The sequence below is a fragment of the Mchenga conophoros genome, linkage group LG3 (assembly GCF_057382185.1).
Source record: "Mchenga conophoros isolate Kocher_MC1m ecotype Shallow Benthic linkage group LG3, M_conophoros_male_GT1.1, whole genome shotgun sequence".
NCBI lineage: Eukaryota > Metazoa > Chordata > Actinopteri > Cichliformes > Cichlidae > Mchenga > Mchenga conophoros.
The window spans coordinates 40919211-40942149 of record NC_140528.1 but is presented as its reverse complement, the minus strand read 5'-3'; the positions used below and the strand labels follow the sequence as shown (position 1 = coordinate 40942149).

The 22939-nt window shown below is 42.0% G+C and overlaps 1 protein-coding gene and 1 pseudogene across 3 annotated transcripts; one reads left to right on the top strand and one right to left on the bottom strand.

Moving 5' to 3' along the window:
• The window catches only part of LOC146578653 (uncharacterized), a 563460-nt pseudogene that overhangs the window by 274933 nt on the left and 265588 nt on the right, over nt 1–22939 (bottom strand).
• LOC146578665 (high affinity immunoglobulin gamma Fc receptor I-like) lies at nt 11350–20470 on the top strand. 3 transcript variants are annotated; one of them, XM_085268969.1, is made up of 7 exons: nt 11350–11413; nt 12545–12580; nt 12827–13099; nt 13179–13424; nt 13511–13714; nt 19843–19927; nt 20258–20470. In XM_085268969.1, the coding sequence occupies exons 1-7, from the start codon at nt 11383–11385 to the stop codon at nt 20262–20264; spliced, it is 882 nt and encodes a 293-aa protein (XP_085125095.1). In that variant the 5' UTR covers nt 11350–11382; the 3' UTR covers nt 20265–20470. The 3 variants fall into 3 exon arrangements, 1 of the variants encoding a protein (XP_085125095.1); XR_014891509.1 differs by lacking the exons at nt 11350–11413; nt 12545–12580; nt 12827–13099; nt 13179–13424 and adding an exon at nt 13867–13957 and having other exon boundaries at nt 13636–13714; XR_014891510.1 differs by lacking the exons at nt 11350–11413; nt 12545–12580; nt 12827–13099; nt 13179–13424; nt 20258–20470 and adding an exon at nt 13867–13957 and having other exon boundaries at nt 13636–13714; nt 19847–19907.

Below are 22939 nucleotides of genomic sequence, written 5' to 3'. Positions count from 1 at the left end.
GCAACTACTGGAAGAAGGAAGGTCTGCTAAGGACGTTTTTTTGTTTTTTTAAAGGTAGTTTATAAAAGAGACTGGAAATACCCCTTTCCGAATATGATCAGGGATGGACTGTAAAGTGCTGAGTGGACAGTAGTAAAAACCTAATGACATGGGACCTGTAAAGAGGTGGAGGGGAGCTCCCCCAGACCGAGCAGATCTGCGGGTTTCACTGTGCCATTAAGTTATTGTTAGAGCGTAGTATCTTTGTTTGTTTGGGGGGTTTTTTTCTGGGGGGGTGGGGGGTTTTTTTTGTTTTTTTTTTTTGTTTTTTTTTGTTTTTGTTTGTTTGTTTGTGTGTATTGCTAAATTAAAGTACCTTTTTATAAAAGAGCTTATGAGGTTCTCAGTGGCAGAATATAATCTGCAATAAGACGTTATTTTTTAGCAAAGGCAAAGGAAAATAAGAAGGTACAATCTGCACAGAAATTAACATTTGTGAGATATAGAATGAATTTTGATTTTACAAACTTTTCCCTTCCTATTTTTTTCTGTTTCCATATCAAAGCTGAATGATACAGGCTGGCGGTCCATAAAGATGACTGAGGCTCAAATTTTGTATCTCTATATGTAATCATGAGAAAAGAGGGATTTGTGTTTGGTCTAAACATACCATGAGAGAAGAGAGAAGCGATGATCATGAGTTGTTTGTTTGGTTTTTTTACTGTTTTTTTTTTTTCCATGTGGACGACTGTCATAATTACAAAACTTTTAATAAAAAAATTTTTTTAAAAAAGAGTTTACTTAGTAACAGGTGACAGAAGATGGGTCAACAGGAGGACAAGTCCACGGGTATCTCCAGGGCCTGAAATCATCGTCTTATTTGGGAAAAGATGTTAGAAAGAGGAACTTCTGTGTCTGAACTCAGCTGTAAAAATTGTCTCGTTGTCTGTACAAGATGCAAATGATGTTCTTAGAAATACAAAAATATGTTATAGAACGCAAGAGGGGGCGTCAAACCCTGATGATATATAAACCATTCTCTGTGTATTTTTGGCAGAAGAAGTCCGCAGATGTGATGCTGTGTCCTTCTTCCCGCACGTGTGTTCTTAATAAACTCTTCATCTGATTGCACTCTACTGGGGCCTCCATTGGTTTGTTTTTGTGCCACTTGTCGAATTCGGGACAGTACATCGCAGAATCGACTTAAAGATTTTGCTGTTTGTCTTTAAATCTCTGAATGTATTAGCTCCATCTTATCACTCGGATCTTTTAACAAAAAAACAAAAAACAAGTAGCCCTTAGGTCTGCAAATAAGTTGCTTCTGACAATGCCCAGAACTAGAGGGAAAAACAGTGGTGACCGAGCTTTTGCGATCGCTACACCCAAACTCTAGAACAGTCTGCCCCTTCACATTAGGTCTTCACCAACACTCGACATTTTTAAAACCCGGTTGAAAACACATTTGTACTCTCTAGCTTTTAATCCGACTAGTCTTTTATATTCTATGCATGTTTACAATTTTATCTCTACTATGTACAGCACTTTGGCTCAACCCATGTTGATCTTAAAAGTGTGCTTATTAATAATTTTGTTTGTTTGTTTGTTTGTTTGTTTAAGTGAATGAGTGTTAGTATTATATAAAAATACAACTAAAATTAAACAAAATTTGATGACTTCTTATGCCCAATTTCACTGATTTGAATTGTTTTAGTGTTAAGTCAAAGGAAACCTTGTACATTGTAAGAGTCATAATTTATTTTGTCTACATTTGTATTGTGGTCATATCTTGGGTGTATTCAGTGAGATAGAGTAGTTTAAACATCATTGACATATCAATATTTTATCAGGAGCATACCACATATTTTTCACAATGTAGAATAATTGCAATGTATAGTTGTTGTTAATTGCTAAATTTACAATATAAGTTACAATATGTATATTAATGTTTCACTACAAGACAATATGAAAAACTTTACGAATTGTAATATGGATGGATTATGTAATATGAAGAGAATAAGATGATAGACTGTAATCACATTTTAATGTTTTTTTATTGGGTACTGAGAAAGTTAAACTCTCAAAGCCAAAATTAAGAAATCAATGCTTTTTTGTGTAGATTAAATATTTTATCATATTTTCTTACATCATCCTGTTTCACAGACATTTCCTCTTTAAGCAAAACTGTTATGAATGTGTTCATATTTGATTGTGTTCCATTAAAATAAGTTTAAGACAATAAGAAATACCATATTTGTCTGTGAAACAGGATGTTGTAAGAAAATATTTCATACACACAAATATAGCACTGGACAGCACTCACAGAACAGCTTGATCTACATAACAAATGACATTTATTTATAAAAAGTTGGTCTAACAACAAGAAAATGTGAATTTTAGCTGCTCTGCTCTGCTGTTAGCAAACACAGACTTAACTGTTTTAATAATAAGAGTTTAATCTGTTTAAGAGTTTAACCTCATATTCAGAAGTGAAGGAAGAAAATCAAATCAGAAATCAAAAATGTAATTGGAGTGAAAAATTATTATTTATTTGTGCAACTGAGTCATGTCAGTTTGTTGGTTGTGGTTTCGACATGACGAAAACCACATCAGGGGGCGCTGCAGCTCCCTCAGCATCCTCGGGTTTTGCTATAATTTCAAGTGTTTGCTGACTATATTAACTGTAAATGGTTTATTTTCTAGTGTTGATTCACTGCACGCACAGAGGAACAAAGTGACCTTGTGACGTTGCTTATATTGGTCACACTTTGCTCCTTGTCTCTTCTCTCCTGCTGAGTTTCATCACATTTGTCCTGCTGTCGTTTAACTAATCATGCTGACGTGTTTCAGTGGAGGAATAATAAACTAGAAAAGAAGCAAAAATTTTCATTATCAGTATCTGGTTAATATCCAATTAATCATTTAGTCCTTGATGAATTTACTTTTACTAAAGCTCATTTGATGATATGCACTGACACACCCAGAGTCCAGCTGTACCAACAACAAACAAACACTGTCAGCTGAACCAGTCTGACCAGGATATACAAAACTGTGGCTTTCCTGAAATGTGACACTCTTTATGTGACTCACTTCACCACAACCACAAAACTGTGTTTAGAGATTCCTTCAGATCTTTATAGAGGAAATGTCAACATTCAGAATACTTGGAAACAGAGTTTAACAAAGATTTTTAGCCCTGAAAATGTCATGTATGTATATCCTGAACTATAAGTATGAGGGCACAAAATGATAGACATATTTTAACCAACACTGCTGTTTAGTGCAAGGGTATGTAATTCCAATATATATGTAGTATTTAAAAACCTTTAATAAATGATTGTACAAATATCCTCAGCTGATTCTGAAGTGGTCAGGTGGGAGGTGTCACAGATTTTCTGTCTGTGAGAACTTATTTACACAAACTTTGTACAGATGAAAGTAACAACACTGTTACACTCAACACTGTTGAGTAAAAGAGAAAGTAGTTACATTTGACTGCTCCTGGTCACATGACGACCCCACAGCAGTTAGTGCCCCTTATTTTGATTTACAGAGTTTTACACTCGGTGCCCTTCCTGACAGTCCAACAGTGATTTGTGTCTCCAGCTGGAATCAAACCAGCAACCTTTACGTTAATCAGTACACTCTGGAGGTACAACAGTATATTTTAATTCCTTTGACATTTTCTGTAATGTGTGTGTTTAATATTAACTGTTCTTCTTTTATTTATGTTCTCTTATTAGTGTCTATATTTATTGGATACAAAAACTCCTTTGACTTTTATTATTATCATTTTGTCATGAGACCCTTCATTCATCATTTATCTCAACTCTAAACACACAGACAGTCTACAAAGTCTACACATCCACCTGTGCCAGAGAATTAACTTCCTGTTGCTGTTACCTCTCTGCTACTTTAGGTGTGTTTGTGGTATTTGTTTGTCAAATACACGGCTCAGATCCAGTCAGCTGAGTAAGTCCGGGAATGCTATGAAGTCAAACTGGTCTAAGGTGTGTCGTATTAAACAGCTGACAAGGAAATACGGGTTAGATTGTTCACTGGGGCTGTTTAGTGCAGCCAGAGACCAAATCACTATCGTCAAAGTTTGTTTCCTTTCTTTTTTCTATTTGCTCTCAGTGGATAATTTTTCCATCCTGATGATCAGAAGAGTGTTTGAGGGTTTCAGAGATCCTTCAGAACAACAGTAAGTGTTTAAAACGAGGTCTTTCAGTCTTTTAGGTAATCTGACAGGTTGATGAAGTCTGTGAGCTTCACTGGATTAACAGATTGTTCATGTTAATCCATCTGAACCAGGATTAAAGCTTCACTTTCCTGGTTACTGATGAATGTCATGTGGAGTTAGTGTGAAGCATCTGATTTACTGTTGGCTGGTTTCATCTGTGTAAACACATCATATGAAATTATTTCAATGTGTTTTAATTCAAAGCTGTCAGACTTTATCTGACACAATATAAAGAAGAAAATCAACTCAATGACAAACAGGAAATGTAGTGAGGGCACTATTTATGTTGGAGATTCTGACATGATCCCTGATTCAGCTCCTGGGATTTTGAGTTGCCGTGAAGATTTCTCTTTCAGTCTTTTCTGTTTGGTTTGTGTTTTTGATTTTTATTTGGCTCAATTTTAATTGCTTTATTGTTCTAATAGTGGGGTGTATTTCTGACAATACTGAGTGTTTGTTCCTTTGTAGTTTTCATAGGACTGAGTTTCAGGTTTTCTACTCCATGTTTGGCTTCCAGTTTGACTTCATTGTTGCTGTTTTTATGGTGACTTTCTGCTTTCTGTTTTGTTTGTCTTTTGTATCTTTTAGGATTTTATTTGGGCTTTTGGAATTTATACGATTTGTTTGGGAGGAATAATTTACTTTTTTTTCTTGTGTGTTTTAGTGTTAATATAACTACTTTTTGGATTATTCCTTTTTTTTTTATTTGAGATGCACAAAATCATACAAAAGACTCAACATTATGTCTGAGATTTGTTTTTAAATGTTTTCATTTTGTATTTGTTGTTTGGTCGAGGTGTAAAACAGACTATATGGAAAGCTACTGCTCACCATTTAAAGGAATGCTCATTTCAGAATCAGAATCTTATTGCCAAATCTTGAGCAGGTTTACAACATTAGGAAATTGCTGCGGCACTTAGTGCAAACATACTGTCAGACAGCACTTAAATAAACATAAAAATAAGAATTAAACGTGCTAAGTAGATAGATACAGTGGGGCAAAAAAGTATTTAGTCAGCCACCGATTGTGCAAGTTCCCCCACCTAAAATGATGACAGAGGTCAGTAATTTGCACCAGAGGTACACTTCAACTGTGAGAGACAGAATGTGAAAAAAAAATCCATGAATCCACATGGTAGGATTTGTAAAGAATTTATTCGTAAATCAGGGTGGAAAATAAGTATTTGGTCAATAACAAAAATACAACTCAATACTTTGTAACATAACCTTTGTTGGCAATAACAGAGGTCAAACGTTTACTATAGGTCTTTACCAGGTTTGCACACACAGTAGCTGGTATTTTGGCCCATTCCTCCATGCAGATCTTCTCGAGAGCAGTGATGTTTTGGGGCTGTCGCCGAGCAACACGGACTTTCAACTCCCGCCACAGATTTTCTATGGGGTTGAGGTCTGGAGACTGGCTAGGCCACTCCAGGACTTTCAAATGCTTCTTACGGAGCCACTCCTTTGTTGCCCGGGCGGTGTGTTTTGGATCATTGTCATGTTGGAAGACCCAGCCTCGTTTCATCTTCAAAGTTCTCACTGATGGAAGGAGGTTTTGGCTCAAAATCTCACGATACATGGCCCCATTCATTCTGTCCTTAACACGGATCAGTCGTCCTGTCCCCTTGGCAGAAAAACAGCCCCATAGCATGATGTTTCCACCCCCATGCTTCACAGTAGGTATGGTGTTCTTGGGATGCAACTCAGTATTCTTCGTCCTCCAAACACGACGAGTTGAGTTTATACCAAAAAGTTCTACTTTGGTTTCATCTGACCACATGACATTCTCCCAATCCTCTGCTGTATCATCCATGTGCTCTCTGGCAAACTTCAGACGGGCCTGGACATGCACTGGCTTCAGCAGCGGAACACGTCTGGCACTGCGGGATTTGATTCCCTGCCGTTGTAGTGTGTTACTGATGGTGACCTTTGTTACTTTGGTCCCAGCTCTCTGCAGGTCATTCACCAGGTCCCCCCGTGTGGTTCTGGGATCTTTGCTCACCGTTCTCATGATCATTTTGACCCCACGGGATGAGATCTTGCGTGGAGCCCCAGATCGTGGGAGATTATCAGTGGTCTTGTATGTCTTCCATTTTCTGATGATTGCTCCCACAGTTGATTTTTTCACACCAAGCTGCTTGCCTATTGTAGATTCACTCTTCCCAGTCTGGTGCAGGTCTACAATCCTTTTCCTGGTGTCCTTCGAAAGCTCTTTGGTCTTGGCCATGGCGGAGTTTGGAGTCTGACTGTTTGAGGCTGTGGACAGGTGTCTTTTATACAGATGATGAGTTCAAACAGGTGCCATTCATACAGGTAACGAGTGGGGGACAGAAAAGCGTCTTACAGAAGACGTTACAGGTCTGTGAGAGCCAGAGATTTTCCTTGTTTGAGGTGACCAAATACTTATTTTCCACCCTGATTTACGGATAAATTCTTTACAAATCCTACCATGTGAATTCATGGATTTTTTTTTCACATTCTGTCTCTCACAGTTGAAGTGTACCTCTGGTGCAAATTACTGACCTCTGTCATCATTTTAAGTGGGGGAACTTGCACAATCGGTGGCTGACTAAATACTTTTTTGCCCCACTATATATACATGAGTGCAGGTGGTGATCAGTGCCAAACATGGAATGATGCAGTGAACATGGTGTAGGGTCATGTGTTAGTGGTGGGAACAGTCATATGGTTATTGTTCATGAGTCCAACAGCAGAGGGGAAGAAACTGTTCTTATGGCGAGAGGTTCTGGTGCGAATGGACCGGAGCCTCCTGCCTGAGGGGAGCAGGTCAAACAGACTGTGTCCAGGGTGAGAAGGGTCAGCTGTGATCCGAGCTGCACGCCCCAGTGTCCTGGAGGTGTACAGGTCCTGCAGAGATGGGAGTCTGCAGCCAATCACCTTCTCAGCAGAGCGCACAACACGCTGCAGTCTCTGTTTGTCCCTGATAGTGGCTCCAGTGTACCACACGGTGATGGAGGAGGTGAGGATGGACTCGATGATTGCAGTGTAGAATTGCATCATCGTCCGTGTTGGCAGGTTGAATTTCTTCAGCTGCCTCAGGAAGTTCATCCTCTGCTGGGCTTCCTTTGCTGCTGTTATGAAAATTTTAACAATAACCTGCAACACACCCAGTGAGCTTGATTTGAAGTGGGTTTAATAAACACATTGCAATGTGGAGAAAACGTTCAGGTCTAACACCAAACAGTTTTCTGAGGAAAGACACCGCCCATGAACAATTTTATACCTTCCCAAACACTGTCAAATAAAGAACGTTCCACAGCACATCATGTATCTCTATACCTTCAGTCCAACTCATCCTTGACTCCCCCCCCAATCCAAGGAAAGTTATGACCACCCGTCACCTCCCTACAAGCAGGATGCCTGTAGACCTTCAACTTCATAACAGGGCCCCTACCTAAACATCCGCATCCCTCGATAAGCAAAAAGAGTCTCACTATCTATTTAATGTCTCCCTTACAATGGTCTCACTGTGTGTGCAGAGCACAAGGCCCCTCTGTAGTGAACATGCATACAACTAAGTCAGAAAGTGAAATTACTATAACTAATGTGATATGATTAAATATGTGATTAACACACAAGAACTGAAATCTGCCACCACACTGCAGAGCTTACTCAACTCTCCAGGTTTTGGTCATAGGTAAGAATGTTTTCCCAGGATAGTTTTCAAAATTTGAAGCTGATTTGGGTTCAGTGGGTCACTTTTCTCATATGTGTCTATTTTCTTTCTGCAGCCCATGTTTGATACACCCATGTGACTGATGTTGATTTGTCACATGAGGCTATCATGTGAATTTCTAGCTAATGTCCAGCCAGATCATCTTTGGGCTGCAATTTGTTGCTTTCCTCCCAGCTGATGCTGCCAAAACATTTGTAGACGTGTCTGCATTTCTGTCATTCCTGTCACGTGTTCGTGCTGCAAAAGTCAATCAAGTTTAAGTTGCAGTAATTCGGCATCTATCTAGCTCTACTGTAGAGTAACCTTAGTTTTGTTTTTTTCAGTGATGGGTCTGATCCTATGACAACCGGGATAGGCCCCGCCTGCGACCCTGATAAGGATAGGCTGAAGAGAATGGATGGATGGAAGTGACAGGTAATTTCAAAGTACATGTTTCAAACATCTCAACAAATATCAGAAAACACTGTTTCAGGGATGGACTGTTTCTCATGGAGCGAAACTCAGTGAGAAAAGATGTAAGAAAGAGAACAGGAGAGATTAAAGATTATTCTTCTCGAAACTAAGGGCTGCTTAGGCATTGCTGTTTAATAAACTAGTGCTATGTTACTTTTCATTACTTTTTCAATATTTTCAAATTTTAAAAAATGGACCAAGCTATCAGATAACCAAACTCTCAGCGAAAGCTAGCCTACTCTTAGCTCAGCTTTCATATCTGAGTGTTTGGATTTTATTGAATTTTATCTGCAGTTCACTGAAATCAAAGTTTCTCTGTGACTTTCAGAAGTTAAACCCCAGTTCCCCATCATCAGATCAGTAAATAAAAACCCAATAATACGAATCTCTGGAACCCAAATCAACCTGACATGACTGCGTCAAATAGCAATTTTTCTGCAGTTTTCTCCTGAACGACAGGCGTCACCACTTAGATTAAAACTCTGCATCAGCTCTTTTATTTCAGTAGAAAAAGTGAAGACAGGAAGTAGAGAACTCAGTTTTTTGTTTTTACCAAGGGGGCGTGGCTTTGTTCTGACGTGTTTTGTGTGAACTGTGTCTCAATAAAAAGGGCAGCAAGGGAGGTTGTGGTCGAGGTCATTTTCGTGGTGGACACAGACGAGGCCTCCCTTGCACAAGTGTTTGATCGATCGACTGTCTTGTTTTCTTCATGATGAATAAGTCTCTAGAATTAGCGGGGCTTGTGGAAACACAGACCCAACAGGCCATGAGTACCATTCACAGAGAACGGTGGAATAGCTGCAATCACAGCATTGTAAGATGGTGACTGATGTACCCCTAGGCCCCCTCCTCAGTATTTAAGGTTTGACTCTCATCATGCACTGGAGCACAAACTGGGTGTCATTAGGACGCTACAAAACAGAGCGAACACCATCCCCACTGACACAGCGACCAGGGAGGCAGAAGAACATCACATCAAGAAGGCCCTGAGTAAATGTGGTTATCCCAGCCGGACTTTTGTCAAAGCTGGGAAGGCGCCTAAAGAAATCTCCAGCCGATCCAGGAGAGAAGGACAACCGCTGCCCAAGCGAAAAACTGTAGTGATCCCGTATGTGTCAGGAGTATCGGAGCATTTGAGATGCATTTTTTTCTAAACACCGGGTCTCTGTGGCCAAAAACTGGTCCACCCCAAGGATCGGGTCCCCCGACACAAACAGAGTGATATGTACGCTGCCAGAAAGATTGCCAGGATTTATGCTATGTAATGTACTGTTTATGAGATTGGGGAAACCTGCAGTCAGCTGAGGGTGAATACGTCTCTTGGATGAGTGACGAAAGGTTTCTCCTACTGAAAACGCTACGTCCAGATGAACAGAATCAAATTTAGTGTAGCACCCTCAAGGATTGACGTACGCACAATGTAGTTATAAAACAGGGTTTATTCTGGTCTTGGCAACCCGTGAGAACTGCTCACGGACAAAACAATAAAACAAAAACATCACATCAAAATGCGCTCTTGTACGTAGTGTCAATCAATCAAAAATCCTTAATTACAGAAAATAAACATTTAAAATACACAAACCTCATGAGCTGACATCCAGGAGGTGCTAAATAGTCCTCTATGGCCTTATTGCCTTATCTTCCATCTTCTTTGTCAATTATTTCCACTCTTTAAACGATATTTTCTCCATGTGTGGAGCTACCTGTGAGCTGCAGCATGCAGACACCATGTGCGCTAGCAAAAGAAAAGTGGCTGGGTGGAGACCCAAACAGCAATGCTGTACCCTACACAGTTCACCACCAGAGGGCGCAAAGGAACAAAATCCAGACATACAGCTTAAATATCAAATGCAACAAACATCAAATGCAACAAAAATCTAATGCAAAAGACCGTTACATTTAGGGATAGACATGTCGGTCAACTGGCGAGGACTGCGCACCATAACAGAACAGGTGTTCTGTTATGGTGCGCAGTCAGGATTGAGTAAAAATAAATCAAATCAAAAAATCATAATGGAAAGCCAAAACAAAAACATAAAACGTTTTTAACTCCTTTTTAACATTGTCATCAGAAATGATACAAAAAACCAAGTAGTTTACAGAGTCCTCCTTTCTCCATGGCTTGGGCTTTTCAGCTGTGGCCACACCTCTTTCAGACTCTTCTATATTTATACCCCAAAAGTTGCCTTTTAAAGTTAAACCTGGAGGTTTGCAGCTCACAATATGACTTCAAAGTTCAACTGGATCTAAATTGAGTCAGGCTACCTTTACCAGTACACAACATAACATAGACATGGCAGTGTGTGTGCATGCTCAATCATCCAGATAAGTAAATCCCAAAAGGTTGATTCTGTCCAACATATTTGTTTTTAATATGAGTTTAGAAGAGTTTGACAAAGAAAACCCAACAGATGTTTCAGAAGACATTTTTCCTTGTATATTAAGGCTCGTGTACTTGTGCAAACATCAAAGAGCATCAAACTCAGTTGTGTTGAAACCTCAATTTGATGATCTGCTTGTATCCATGTTAGTGTTTAAAGTCCAACATCTCCCTCTAGTGGCCACATATAAACCATGTGTGAGGATGGTGTTCATGTAAAATGTAAATCACAGTGTTCCAGTCAGTCATCAGTGTGTCTCTGCACAGCTGTAATTAAAATGTGCTCAGAGGGCCTCAGTGTCTGAATGGTTCCAGTTCAGCTCCATAACAGCAGCGTCCCTGGTTTGATTCCTGTGTTTCAGCTCATATCTGCCTCTCACTGAGGGGGACGTCCACTACATGGACATGGATTTGTTCATCAACCAAACTACAGATCACTAAGAGCAGAGGACATAGAACTTGTTTCTGAAATTTCTTTCCATCTGTGTGTTTATATCTTGCATTTTTTATAAGAATTTAGTTACCCACTGTGTTTGAACCAATAGAAAGCTGGTGCTCAGAGGAAGAGGGCGGGCTTTACTTGGTGTCAGTGACAGAAATGAAAAAAAGCTCAAATGAGTGAGAAGGACGATGAAGGAAACATCTGTGCTGTGTCTGCTCTGTAAGTAGAATCTCTGTGTTTGTTTGAATTCTTGTACTTTGACTGTCTGCTCTCCTGATAACTGATGATGGAGGAGAAGACATGAAAAACAAATCAGGCTGAATTCAAGTTCAAAACACCACGAGGACCAACTGCAGGTCTGAACTGACTCTTTATCTTTGCTCAGGAGTCGAGGAAACACAGCAGGCAGTGAAAAGATCAAATCTTTCACTCATTATATCAACACAGCTGCACAGTGGAGACATGACTTTACTGGGTTAATTGAATGCAGTGGGAAATTTCTATATAATCACAGTGTAGTCAGTGCAAATAGATGTAAATCATTAAAATAACTCTAGAAGCTCAATTTCACATAAAACTTGTGAAGAAGAGTCTAAAGTTTGTGGCCACTTTCACGTCAGTACAGGCTTTGCAGAAAAGTGTGGATGTGGTGAGAAGTGTTAAAAAATATAAAATAGAGTCATTTACAATTTATATCTACAGCAGAAATGTCACAGAGGTGGTGGTTAGTGTATGTGTAGGTTTCCTCCCACAGTCCAAAGACTTAGGTTAGGTTAACTTCTGATTAGTGTTTTTGTAATATTACCGGCCACGCAATGGCTTCAGACTTCAAGTCACCAGCTGGTCCCTTCTTTCCCTAATGGCTCAATGATTAGGAGAATATATAGACTGTTTTTCCATTTTTTATTGAAGCATGTTGCATCAAACATGGAGTTGCTGCTGATTAGCTTGCACTTTGCAAAGTAGCTCTTGAAATGCTTTTTTCCTGCTGTCCACCGCATGATATTCCGATGCAAATGTGGTATGGCGTGTGCCAGAAAAGTTTGGATGTGGTGAGTTATGTTAATAAAAATAAAATGAAATGATTTATAAATTGTGTTTGACCCTTTAAAACCAGTGGGAGCATGCACACTCCATTTTGCGTAACTATTTTTAAATCCCTGTAGAACTGCAACCACGTAAGCTAGCGCAGTAATTTTTTTTTGCATATGAAACCGGAGGAGTTGTACTTACATCTTATGCCATCAGCTTGTCCTAAGTCATCATTTCCTTCCACATATAGCTTTGCTATTTGTGTGGAGTTGTTCTTTATGTTCACCTCAAATCAACCTGAGTGTCATTTCTCTTTAGTTCTGATCTCACTGCTGAGCTGCACAACAAACCAAGGTCAGTAACCTTCTTCTGTCACAGTTTAAACCTGAGAAATGCTCACTGATATGACCTGATTGGGTTCATGTTTCACAATGAATCTCAGATGTAAAAGTGCATCCTGCTAATGTTTTAATCAGATTCAACACTTTCATGTTTACAGAATCAATATCAGATGTAAAGCTGATGAAATAAAAAAAAATATCACACCACTGGTTGGACAAAAGTCTAACAGATCATCATTTTTCATTTTAATCCTCACAGCTCGTCTGACTGTGAGTCCCAGCAGCTCTCAGTTCTTTAAAGGAGACTTTGTGTCTCTGAGCTGTGAGGAGGACGACAGCTCTGCTGGATGGACTCTGAGGAGAAATGCAACCAACCTGCAGAGGACCCAGTGTGGAGCAGAATGGGGAAAACCGACAAATTCAGCTAATTCTTCTTGTAGTATCAGCTACATTCTCACATCTGACAGTGGAGTTTACTGGTGTGAGTCCAGAGAGGGTCCCATCAGTAACATGGTTAAGCTGACAGTCACTGGTAAGCTGAGTGTGTGGAGTTAGTGTTGATGAAGCTGTGTGTAAATGGATGAAATGCTGTAGTTTGTCTCTGTGTTGAGGTGGATCAGTGATCCTGCAGAGTCCTGTCCTCCCTGTGATGGAGGGAGATGACGTCACTCTGCTCTGTAAAACAAAGACCACTCCCTCCAACCTCCCAGCTGCTTTCTATAAAGATGGCTCCCTCATCAGGAAGCAGCCTACAGGTCACATGACCATCCAGCATGTTTCCAGGTCTGATGAAGGCCTCTACAAGTGTGACATCAGCGGTCATGGAGAGTCTCCATCCAGCTGGATCACTGTCACAGGTGACACACTCACCTGTCTGTGTTTCTGCAGCTTTCAACATTCACAATGTGACGACAACTTAATGACTGTGTTTGCTTTATTTTAGACAAACACACCACCACACCTCCACCTACATCCACACCTCCACCTACATCCACCTCTAACCCTGGTTCCATCTCCATCATTCTTCCTCCATCACTCTCTCCTCCTGTTCTCTCTGTGTTGTCATGTGTTGGATCAGTCTGTGTTGTGGTTCTACTGGTGTTACTGGTTCTGCTGGTGAGACGATGTGTTCACAGGAAACCTGAAGGTGAGACTCAGACTTCCTGATCTTTCATGTTTGAGTTTGTTTACTAGAATAAAGTTCACATTCACTATGATCACAGTAACAACTTAACCTAAATGTAATCTTTGTTTAGATATTTAATTTACATAATTGTTCATTTTGGAAAATTTTAACAGATGGAAAAGAAGCTGAAGAAGATGACATCATCACTTATGTCATGTACTGTGATGTCAAAACTTCAAAAACAGCCAATCAGACGACGCAGAGGTAGTACTGTGTTTTCTTCATAGAAGAGTTCATGTTGAGATTTCAGCTCTTTGTTAACGTAGTAAACATGTTGATCAGTCTCATCTCTTTTCTTTCTTCTCTGCATTGGTCAAAAGTGAAGTCAAAGTCAGCTTTGTTGTCAAAGACCATATGTACAGTCACACACAAGAATTTGAATTGACAATACCTCATGGCCCTCAGTGTGCACTAAACTAATATGAAGAAAAAAAGATACAAATAAAATAAACGTCTTATTTACAACATCACACAATAACATACAATTATATAAACAGCAGTGTCCAACACAATCATAGTGACTGTGGCTATGTCGTGTGCAAGTGGGGGTGGGGCAGTCAGTGAAAGGGCAATGGTGGTGGGTCAGAGTTTGTATGTTCGAGGAGTTCAGAGGGAAGAGCAGTGTTGGGTTTATTAAGGCACAAACCCAGCTGGAACAGAGACAACCAACTGCACGGCAAAACAGGACAAGACGGCGCTCTTTGTCTTTTCTCTCGCGAGGGAAGCCGGCCAAGGTCAAGAGCTCTTTAGTCTTCACTTGAACTTAGCCAACCTGGGCTGACTTCCCCTTCCCTGCCTCTTTAATTGACAACAGTGATTACATGAATATGTAGTTACACATAGTTCAATGGAACACGTGACAGTCTTAAGCGGGCATGTGTGTGTTAGCAAGTATACGCCTGTCTAGGTGTGTGTTCTTCGCCATCACATACATAGGCATAGTTTCTTATAAACCTTTCCAGATGCCCTGTACAGGATGTGACCTTTCAAAGAGCTGACATGTGTACGTGTGTGTAGAGCAGAAATAAACAGTCTTGCACCTTAGAAGAATAGAATCTTCTGGATTCTAAATGTATAACAGAAAATTATAGCGTTGAGGCTGCTTCCTTCATCTCATGTCTGCACAGAAGCTTATAAAACCTAGTAACACACATACACACAATGATTATATATATCTTAGCACAAATGACAATCTCAAAACAGCAACTCTAACAAGGTGAGTGCAGGTGTGGAGTTCGTGTGTGAGACACTCTGATGGATGAAGCTGTTTCTCAGTCTGCTGGTTCTGGCCCGGAGGCTCTTCAGTCTCCTTCCTCATGGCAACATACTGAAGAAGCTGGTGGACGGATGAGTGGCGATCCTCTGAGATGTGCACACACAGGAACTTGGTGCTGCTTACCCTCCACGGCAGCACCATTGATGGTTAGTGGGGTGTGCAGGGTGTGAGTTCTCCAGGAGTCTATGATGATCTCCTTAGTCTTCTCTACATTCAGGGAAAGGTTGTTGTTGCTGCATCACTCGGCCAGATGTTTAACTTCACTCCTGTAGTAGGTCTCATCGTTGTTGCTGATGTGACCTACCACAATTGTGTCGTCTGCAAACTTGATGAAAATGTTGGAGCTGTGTGATGGTGTGCAGTTGTGGGTCAGCAGCGTGAACAGAAGAGGGCTCAACACATCCTTGGGGAGCCCCCGTATTCATTGTTCTTGTGCCGTAGGTGTTTCTGCCAACCCGTACTGTCTGCTGTCTTCCTGTCAGGAAATCCAGCAGCTAGTTACACAGCAAGGTGCTGATCCCCAGCAGATCCAGGGAATGAGTTGTTGGGGAATGATGGTGTTGAACGCTGAACTGAAATCTATGAGCAGCATTCTAACATATGAGTCTCTAGTGTCCAGATGTGTGAGGGCTGAGTGAAGCTGAAATTGCATTATCGGTCATCGGGAACGACAGCCTGGCTCAGTGATGTATTAAAGATGTCTGTGAAGACATCTGTGAGTTTCACAGCACAGTCCCTCAGTGCTCGTCCTGGGATGTTATCAGGACCTGGGGCTTTGCATGTGTTGATCCTGGCAAGGGATCCTCTGTGTGGGGGTGAGGTTCTGCACCTCAAGAAGAATTTCTTTAGCTCATCCCATAAAGAGGTGGGACCGGCACGCTGACGATACTCTGCCCATCCTCAGAGTATCTCTGCTGCCACAAAAGCTCTGTGAAATCCTCCTGGAGTACTGCCTTTTTCGCCTCTCTGATGCCACGTGACAGGTTTGCCCTTGGGGTTCTTAGGTTCACCTCATCCCCAGCTCTTGAGGCTGCATTTCTCCCCCTCAGGAGCCTGTAGACCTCACCTCTGAGCCATGGTCTCTGATTGGCCCGGACAGTGATAGTCCTGGTCTCTGTGGCATCATCGATGCATTTTGAGATGTAGGCAATGACATTTTCTCTATATTCCTGTGGTGTTGTTGTGTGTGGCAGCCTACTTAAAGATCTCCCATTCTTTGGAGGAAAAGCAGTCTTGCAGTGCCTCTGAGGATCTTTCTGGCCACACAAATATCGACATTAGCATAACAGTGATGTGATCAGAGGCACCAAGGTGGGGGAGGGCTTTGTAATCTTCTCTCTGGCTGGTGAAAACATTGTCTAAAATGTTGCTCCCTCGCGTGGGGAATTTAATGTGTACTGGACATGTTCACATGGAGCCTCAAGTGAACACTGAAGGAACTGCAGGTTTTCAGCTCTGAAAAGCTTCCCTTTTGTTTAATGTTCTAATGAAGACATATAACACATAACTTCACACAGATGTAGCTGAAGGATAACTGTGGGGTAAATCTTGAGTCAGGGCAAAATAACCAATCTATTTACACAAGTTTTATCAGACTTCACTGATGATTCTATACATGCATTTTTTTTTCTGCCAATTAAAAGCTATGAACCTGCCTGTCATTTAGGTCGGGGCTTTAAAATAACTGCACAAATATCTGCCCAGATGCATGACCAAGATGGCTGCCAAGTATTTGAGTTCAAGGTCAATATGAAGACTGTTTCCTACTCTTACCATGTGAGATTTTAAGAATCAAACATTGAAATCCATCCATCCATCCATCCATCCATCCATCTTCATCCGCTTTATCCGGAGCCGGGTCGCGGGGGCAGCAGCCTAAGCAAAGAGGCCCAGACCTCCCTCTCCCCAGCCACCTCCTCCAGCTTATCCGGGGGAACACCAAGGCGTTCCCAGGCCAGCCGAGAGATATAATCTCTCCAGCGTGTCCTGGGTCTGCCCCGGGGCCTCCTCCCGGTGGGACATGCCTGGAACACCTCACCCAGGAGGCGCCCAGGGGGCATCCTTGTCAGATGCCCGAACCACCTCAGCTGGCTCCTTTCGATGTGGAGCAGCAGCTGCTCTACTCTGAGCCCTTTCCGGATGGCCGAACTTCTCACCCTATCTCTAAGGGAGAGGCCAGCCACCCTTCGGAGGAAGCTCATTTCTGCCGCTTGTATCCGCGATCTCGTTCTTTCGGTCACTACCCACAGCTCGTGGCCATAGGTGAGGGTAGGGACGTAGATCGACCGGTAAATTGAGAGCTTCGCTTTTACACTCAGCTCCCTCTTCACCACGACGGACCGGTGCAGCGTCCGCATTACTGCAGCCGCAGCCCCAATCCGTCTGTCGATCTCCGGCTCCCTTCTCCCATCACTCGCGAACAAGACCCCGAGATACTTGAACTCCTCCACTTGGGGCAGGAACTCATCCCCGACCCGGAGTGGGCACTCCACCCTTTTCCGGCTGAGAACCATGGCCTCAGATTTGGAGGTGCTGATCCTCATTCCCGCTGCTTCATACTCGGCTGCGAACCGTTCCAGTGCGAGCTGGAGGCCCTCACCCGATGAAGCCAACAGAACCACATCATCTGCAAAAATCAGAGATGAGATTCTGAGGCCACCAAAGCGAAAGCCCTCCGCCACTTGGCTGCGCCTAGAAATCCTGTCCATAAAAATTATGAACAGAACCGGAGACAAAGGGCAGCCCTGGCGGAGCCCATCACCCACCGGGAACGAGTCCGACTTGTTGCCGGCAATGCGAACCAAGCTCTTGCAACGGTTGTATAGGGATCGAATGGCCCGTAGCAATGGGCCAGACACCCCATACTCCCGCAACACCTCCCACAGGACACCCCGAGGGACACGGTCGAATGCCTTCTCCAAGTCCACAAAACACATGTAGACTGGTTGAGCAAACTCCCATGCACCCTCAAGTATCCTGGAGAGGATAAAGAGCTGGTCCAGTGTTCCGCGACCAGGACGAAAACCGCATTGTTCCTCCTGTATCCGAGGTTCGACTAGCGGACGAACTCTCCTTTCCAGCACCCTGGCATAGACTTTCCCAGGGAGGCTGAGGAGTGTGATCCCCCTGTAGTTGGAACACACCCTCCGGTCCCCCTTCTTAAAGATGGGGACCACCACCCCGGTCTGCCAGTCCACAGGTACTGCCCCTGATCTCCACGCAACATTGCAGAGGCGTGTCAACCAGGACAGCCCTACAACGTCCAGAGCCTTCAGGAACTCGGGGCGGACCTCATCAACACCAGGGGCTCTGCCACCAAGGAGTTGTTTAACTGCCTCAGTGACCTCGCCCCCGGAAATTGGCGGGTCATTCCCCTCATCCCCAGACTCTGCTTCCTCCTCGGAAGACGTGTCAGTGGGATTAAGGAGGTCCTCGAAGTATTCCTTCCACCGCCTGACAATTTCCTCAGTCGACGTCAGTAGCGCTCCGCCAGCACTATACACAGTGCAGGTAGAGCACCGCTTTCCCCTCCTGAGACGCCTGACGGTTTGCCAGAATCTCTTCGAGGCAGTCCGAAAGTCTTTTTCCATGGCCTCTCCGAACTCCTCCCACACCCGAGTTTTTGCTTCAGCCACTGCCCGAGCCGCATTCCGCTTGGCCTGTCGATACCTGTCGGCTGCCTCCGGAGTCCCACAGGCCAACCAAGCCCGATAGGACTCCTTCTTCAGCCTGGTGGCTCCCTTCACCTCTGGTGTCCACCATTTGGTTCTGGGATTACCACCGCGGCAGGCACCAACCACCTTGCGGCCGCAGCTCAATCCAGCAGCTTCGGCAATGGAGACGCTGAACATGGTCCATTCGGACTCAATGTCCCCAGTCTCCCTCGGAATGCTGTTGAAGTTCAAGGTCAATATGAAGACTGTTTCCTACTCTTACCATGTGAGATTTTAAGAATCAAACATTGAAATCACAATATTTAATTTCATACTTTTGTGATACATTTATTGCTTCATTTAAAATTAGAAATGCTTAGTCAGTTCCATCGAGAACTGATGGTACTAAGTAAAACTTAGTCAAGTGCAACCGTCTGCATGTTTCACACTTACTGAGTGTTGTTCACTGTGAGCTGGACTGTGTGTTTGTGGTCTGTGGTTAACTGAAGCTAACAGCTCTGCAGTCGTCCAGCATCCTGTTTCTGATAGAAAGAAACACTTCAGCTGCAGGTGTTTCAACACAGAGCTGTTTATTTTAACAGGAGGGAACACGGAGACATAATTTGGAAAAGCATTTTAATAAAATTTCCACACAGATCACCATCCATTCAAGGTCAATATTAATTACATTAAGGACTGTTTCCATTTTATTCAGTTTTAATTTAAATTGACTTTTTGACTCCGACATTTTAAACTTGATCTATCTCAGTATTTATATATAATTTTATTTTAAATAAAGTAGTAATTCTAGTATAACAGTAGTCATCACAGCATACCAGTGTGTCTAATATTAGTGCTCATGTTGTGAAAAGTGTTTGATTTGTACTCTGTGGTGAGGAGTGTCAGTCTTCACTGGCAGCTTTGTGGTCGTCCACCTGCCCCGTACACAGAAACACCCCCCAGTTCTTTGTGGTCACTTTGTGTTTCAGAGCAAAGGTGTGAAGACGAGAGAAAAAAAAACTGTACAAATGGTGCTGAGCTTTCAAAAAATATATATTTAATCCGCTTATTAATTAAAACATTTTGCTGTAGTGTGATGATGTAGTTTTATAGTTGTGCACCTACAGAAATGCAAATGTGTTCTATTATTTATTACACAGACAGAAATTCAGCTGCAGTCGACTCAGCAGTGAGAACTGAAGATGTCAGTTATGAACAAACAAACATCAGAACAAGGAGGCCCAGGTACAGCTGCTCTTTATCTTTAACCGAGTCAAGCTAGCTGCTCACCATGTTTCCAACCATCGTGCTAAGCTAAGCTAACCACGTAACCAAATGTTTGACTTTTTAACGTCATTTAATGCAGTTAAAGAGCAAATTGTTTTTGAGCTCAAGGTTTGACTTCTGTGAACTTTAATTAGAGTGTCGACAGCTCATTGATTTCTGAACTAGTCCCAGTAAAGTCTGAACTGGGACTGTGTGTGATGCAGAGAGGTGGAGATTGGAGGTCTTGATTGAACTACAAAGCTTGTAATAATATTTGCTGTTGTTTGAACTGTGTGTGTTTGTGTTCAGACTTTAAACCAGAGCCAGACATCGTCTACTCTTCACTGAAGTAGTCCACCAGTCCAACCACTGACGTCCAGCTGCTGGTCTCTAACTACTCCCCCAGCACCTCAGACCAGAGGACATCCACATGTTATTTATATTTTTTAATTTCCTCTATAACCTGTAAAAGCGTTCCATATAAGTTCTGCAGGATCAATAAACTCTGGGATTCCCTCTTTGTTCAATCTTATTTTTATTTACCATGAAATAAGGAATAAAAATTAAGCTTCAACTGGCACACTATAAACAGCAGGGACATCATTCAGCGGGTGCAAAACACAGTAAAACACCAGTACCGAACAGTACAGTATGTATTGTGCATTTTCAGTTGCACTTTATCAGGAAGATATAAGTATAGAGAAGGTTTAACATGGTGAATGTTTGACTAGTGTTCATTACCCTGTCAATATTTATAGTCTCACACTCAGTGGTCTGACCTAAAGTAAAGAAATGAAGTGTTTTAGTGTGTGATAAACAGTGTTGGGACTAACGCGTTATTAAGTAACGCGTTACAGTAACTACGTTATTATTGTGGTAACGAGCACGGTAACTAGTTATTATGCCAAAATCAGGAACGCGTTACTCGTTACTGGGATTTAGATAGGGTCGTTACTCGTTACTTCGTGTGGTGGCTATCGCGGAGCTTCCACAGATTCAGTAACATTAGCAAGTGGTGGAGGCCAGCAGGTGGATGAAGGAAAAGGGAAGCAGAAGGAAAAGAGACCCGAGGCGGCCGCCGGTCCAAGTGTGAACTGAACTTCAGGTAAGAAGTTATGACCTGCAGTCTATCTGGGTCAGATATAAACCAAGTTTAGGTGGAGTTTATTTTCGTTATTCTGACTTTTTCCGTACTGCGTGCTAGCTAGCATGACGGAGTTTCTAGCTGGGTGGGTGCTATGAAGTTAATGATGTTGCACTTTATTTTGTTCATAAGTTATTAGAGTTGCCAACCGTCCCGTCTGACTGCGGTCAAGTGAGCCCTCACTTACGAAGTCGCAGTCAAGCTAGCCGCCCCGCCAGCCGCACCTAAAATGTTGTTGCACTACTCTTACGCATATTACGGTATAGGTGCCGACTGGCTTAGAAACGCAGTGTTTTCTGTCCTGACACTATTTTACTTCACAATCCACTCCCAGTTTTGGTTAATCTCCACTTTCACCCCTGTGATCCACAGCCCAAATTACTGTATGATTCAGAGAAAATTAACAATAAAATTTACCCAATTTACTCAACTATACTTTTAATGTCCTCATCTTTGACCTCAGATTACAGGAAAACTGAAAGAGGTGACGCAGATATCTCACTGGATTCTGACTCTGGGTGACCCCCACTCTGCATGCTGTGATCCACAGCCAAAATTACTGTACAGTTTTTGAGAAAATTGATAGTAAACTTTGCACAATTTACTCTACTGTACTCTATATATTCTCATCTTTGAGCTTAGATTACAGGAAAACTGTAAGAGGTGACGCAGATATTTCACTGGATTATGAATCTAGGCCATCTCCACTCTTCACCCTGTGATCCACAGCAAAAATTACTGTACAGTTTTTGAGAAAATTGATAGTAAAATCTTCCCATTTTGCTTTACTGTACTCTACATATTGACATCTTTGAGCTCAGATTACAGGAAAACTATAAGAGGTGACGCAGATATCTCACTGTATTCTGACTCTAGGCTGTCGCCACTCTTCACCCTGTGATCCACAGCCAAAATTACTGTACAGTTTTTGAGAAAATTGATAGTAAACTTTGCACAATTTACTGTACTGTACTCTATATATTCTCATCTTTGAGCTCAGATTACAGGAAAACTATAAGAGGTGACACAGATATCTCACTGGATTATGACTCTGGGTGACCCCCACTCTGCACCCTGTGATCCACAGCAAAAATTACTGTACGGATTTTGAGAAAATTGATAGTAAACTTTGCACAATTTACTGTACTATACTCTATATATTCTCATCTTTGAGCTCAGATTACAGGAAAACCATAAGAGGTGACGCAGATATTTCACTGGATTATGAATCTAGGCCATCTCCACTCTGCACCCTGTGATCCACAGCAAAAATTACTGTATGGATTTTGAGAAAATTGATAGTAAAATCTTCCCATTTTGCTTCACTGTACTCTACATATTGACATCTTTGAGTTCCGATTACAGGAAAACTGTAAGAGGTGACGCAGATATTTCACTGGATTCTGACTCTAGGCTGTCGCCACTCTTCACCCTGTGATCCACAGCCAAAATTACTGTACGGTTTTTGAGAAAATTGATAGTAAACTTTGCACAATTTACTCTACTGTACTCTATATATTCTCATCTTTGAGCTCAGATTACAGGAAAACTATAAGAGGTGACGCAGATATTTCACTGGATTCTGAATCTAGGCTGTCGCCACTCTGCACCCTGTCATCCACAGCCAAAATTACTGTACGGTTTTTGAGAAAATTGATAGTAAACTTTGCACAATTTACTCTACTGTACTCTATATATTCTCATCTTTGAGCTCAGATTACAGGAAAACTATAAGAGGTGACGCAGATATTTCACTGGATTCTGAATCTAGGCTGTCGCCACTCTGCACCCTGTCATCCACAGCCAAAATTACTGTACGGTTTTTGAGAAAATTCATGGTAAAATCT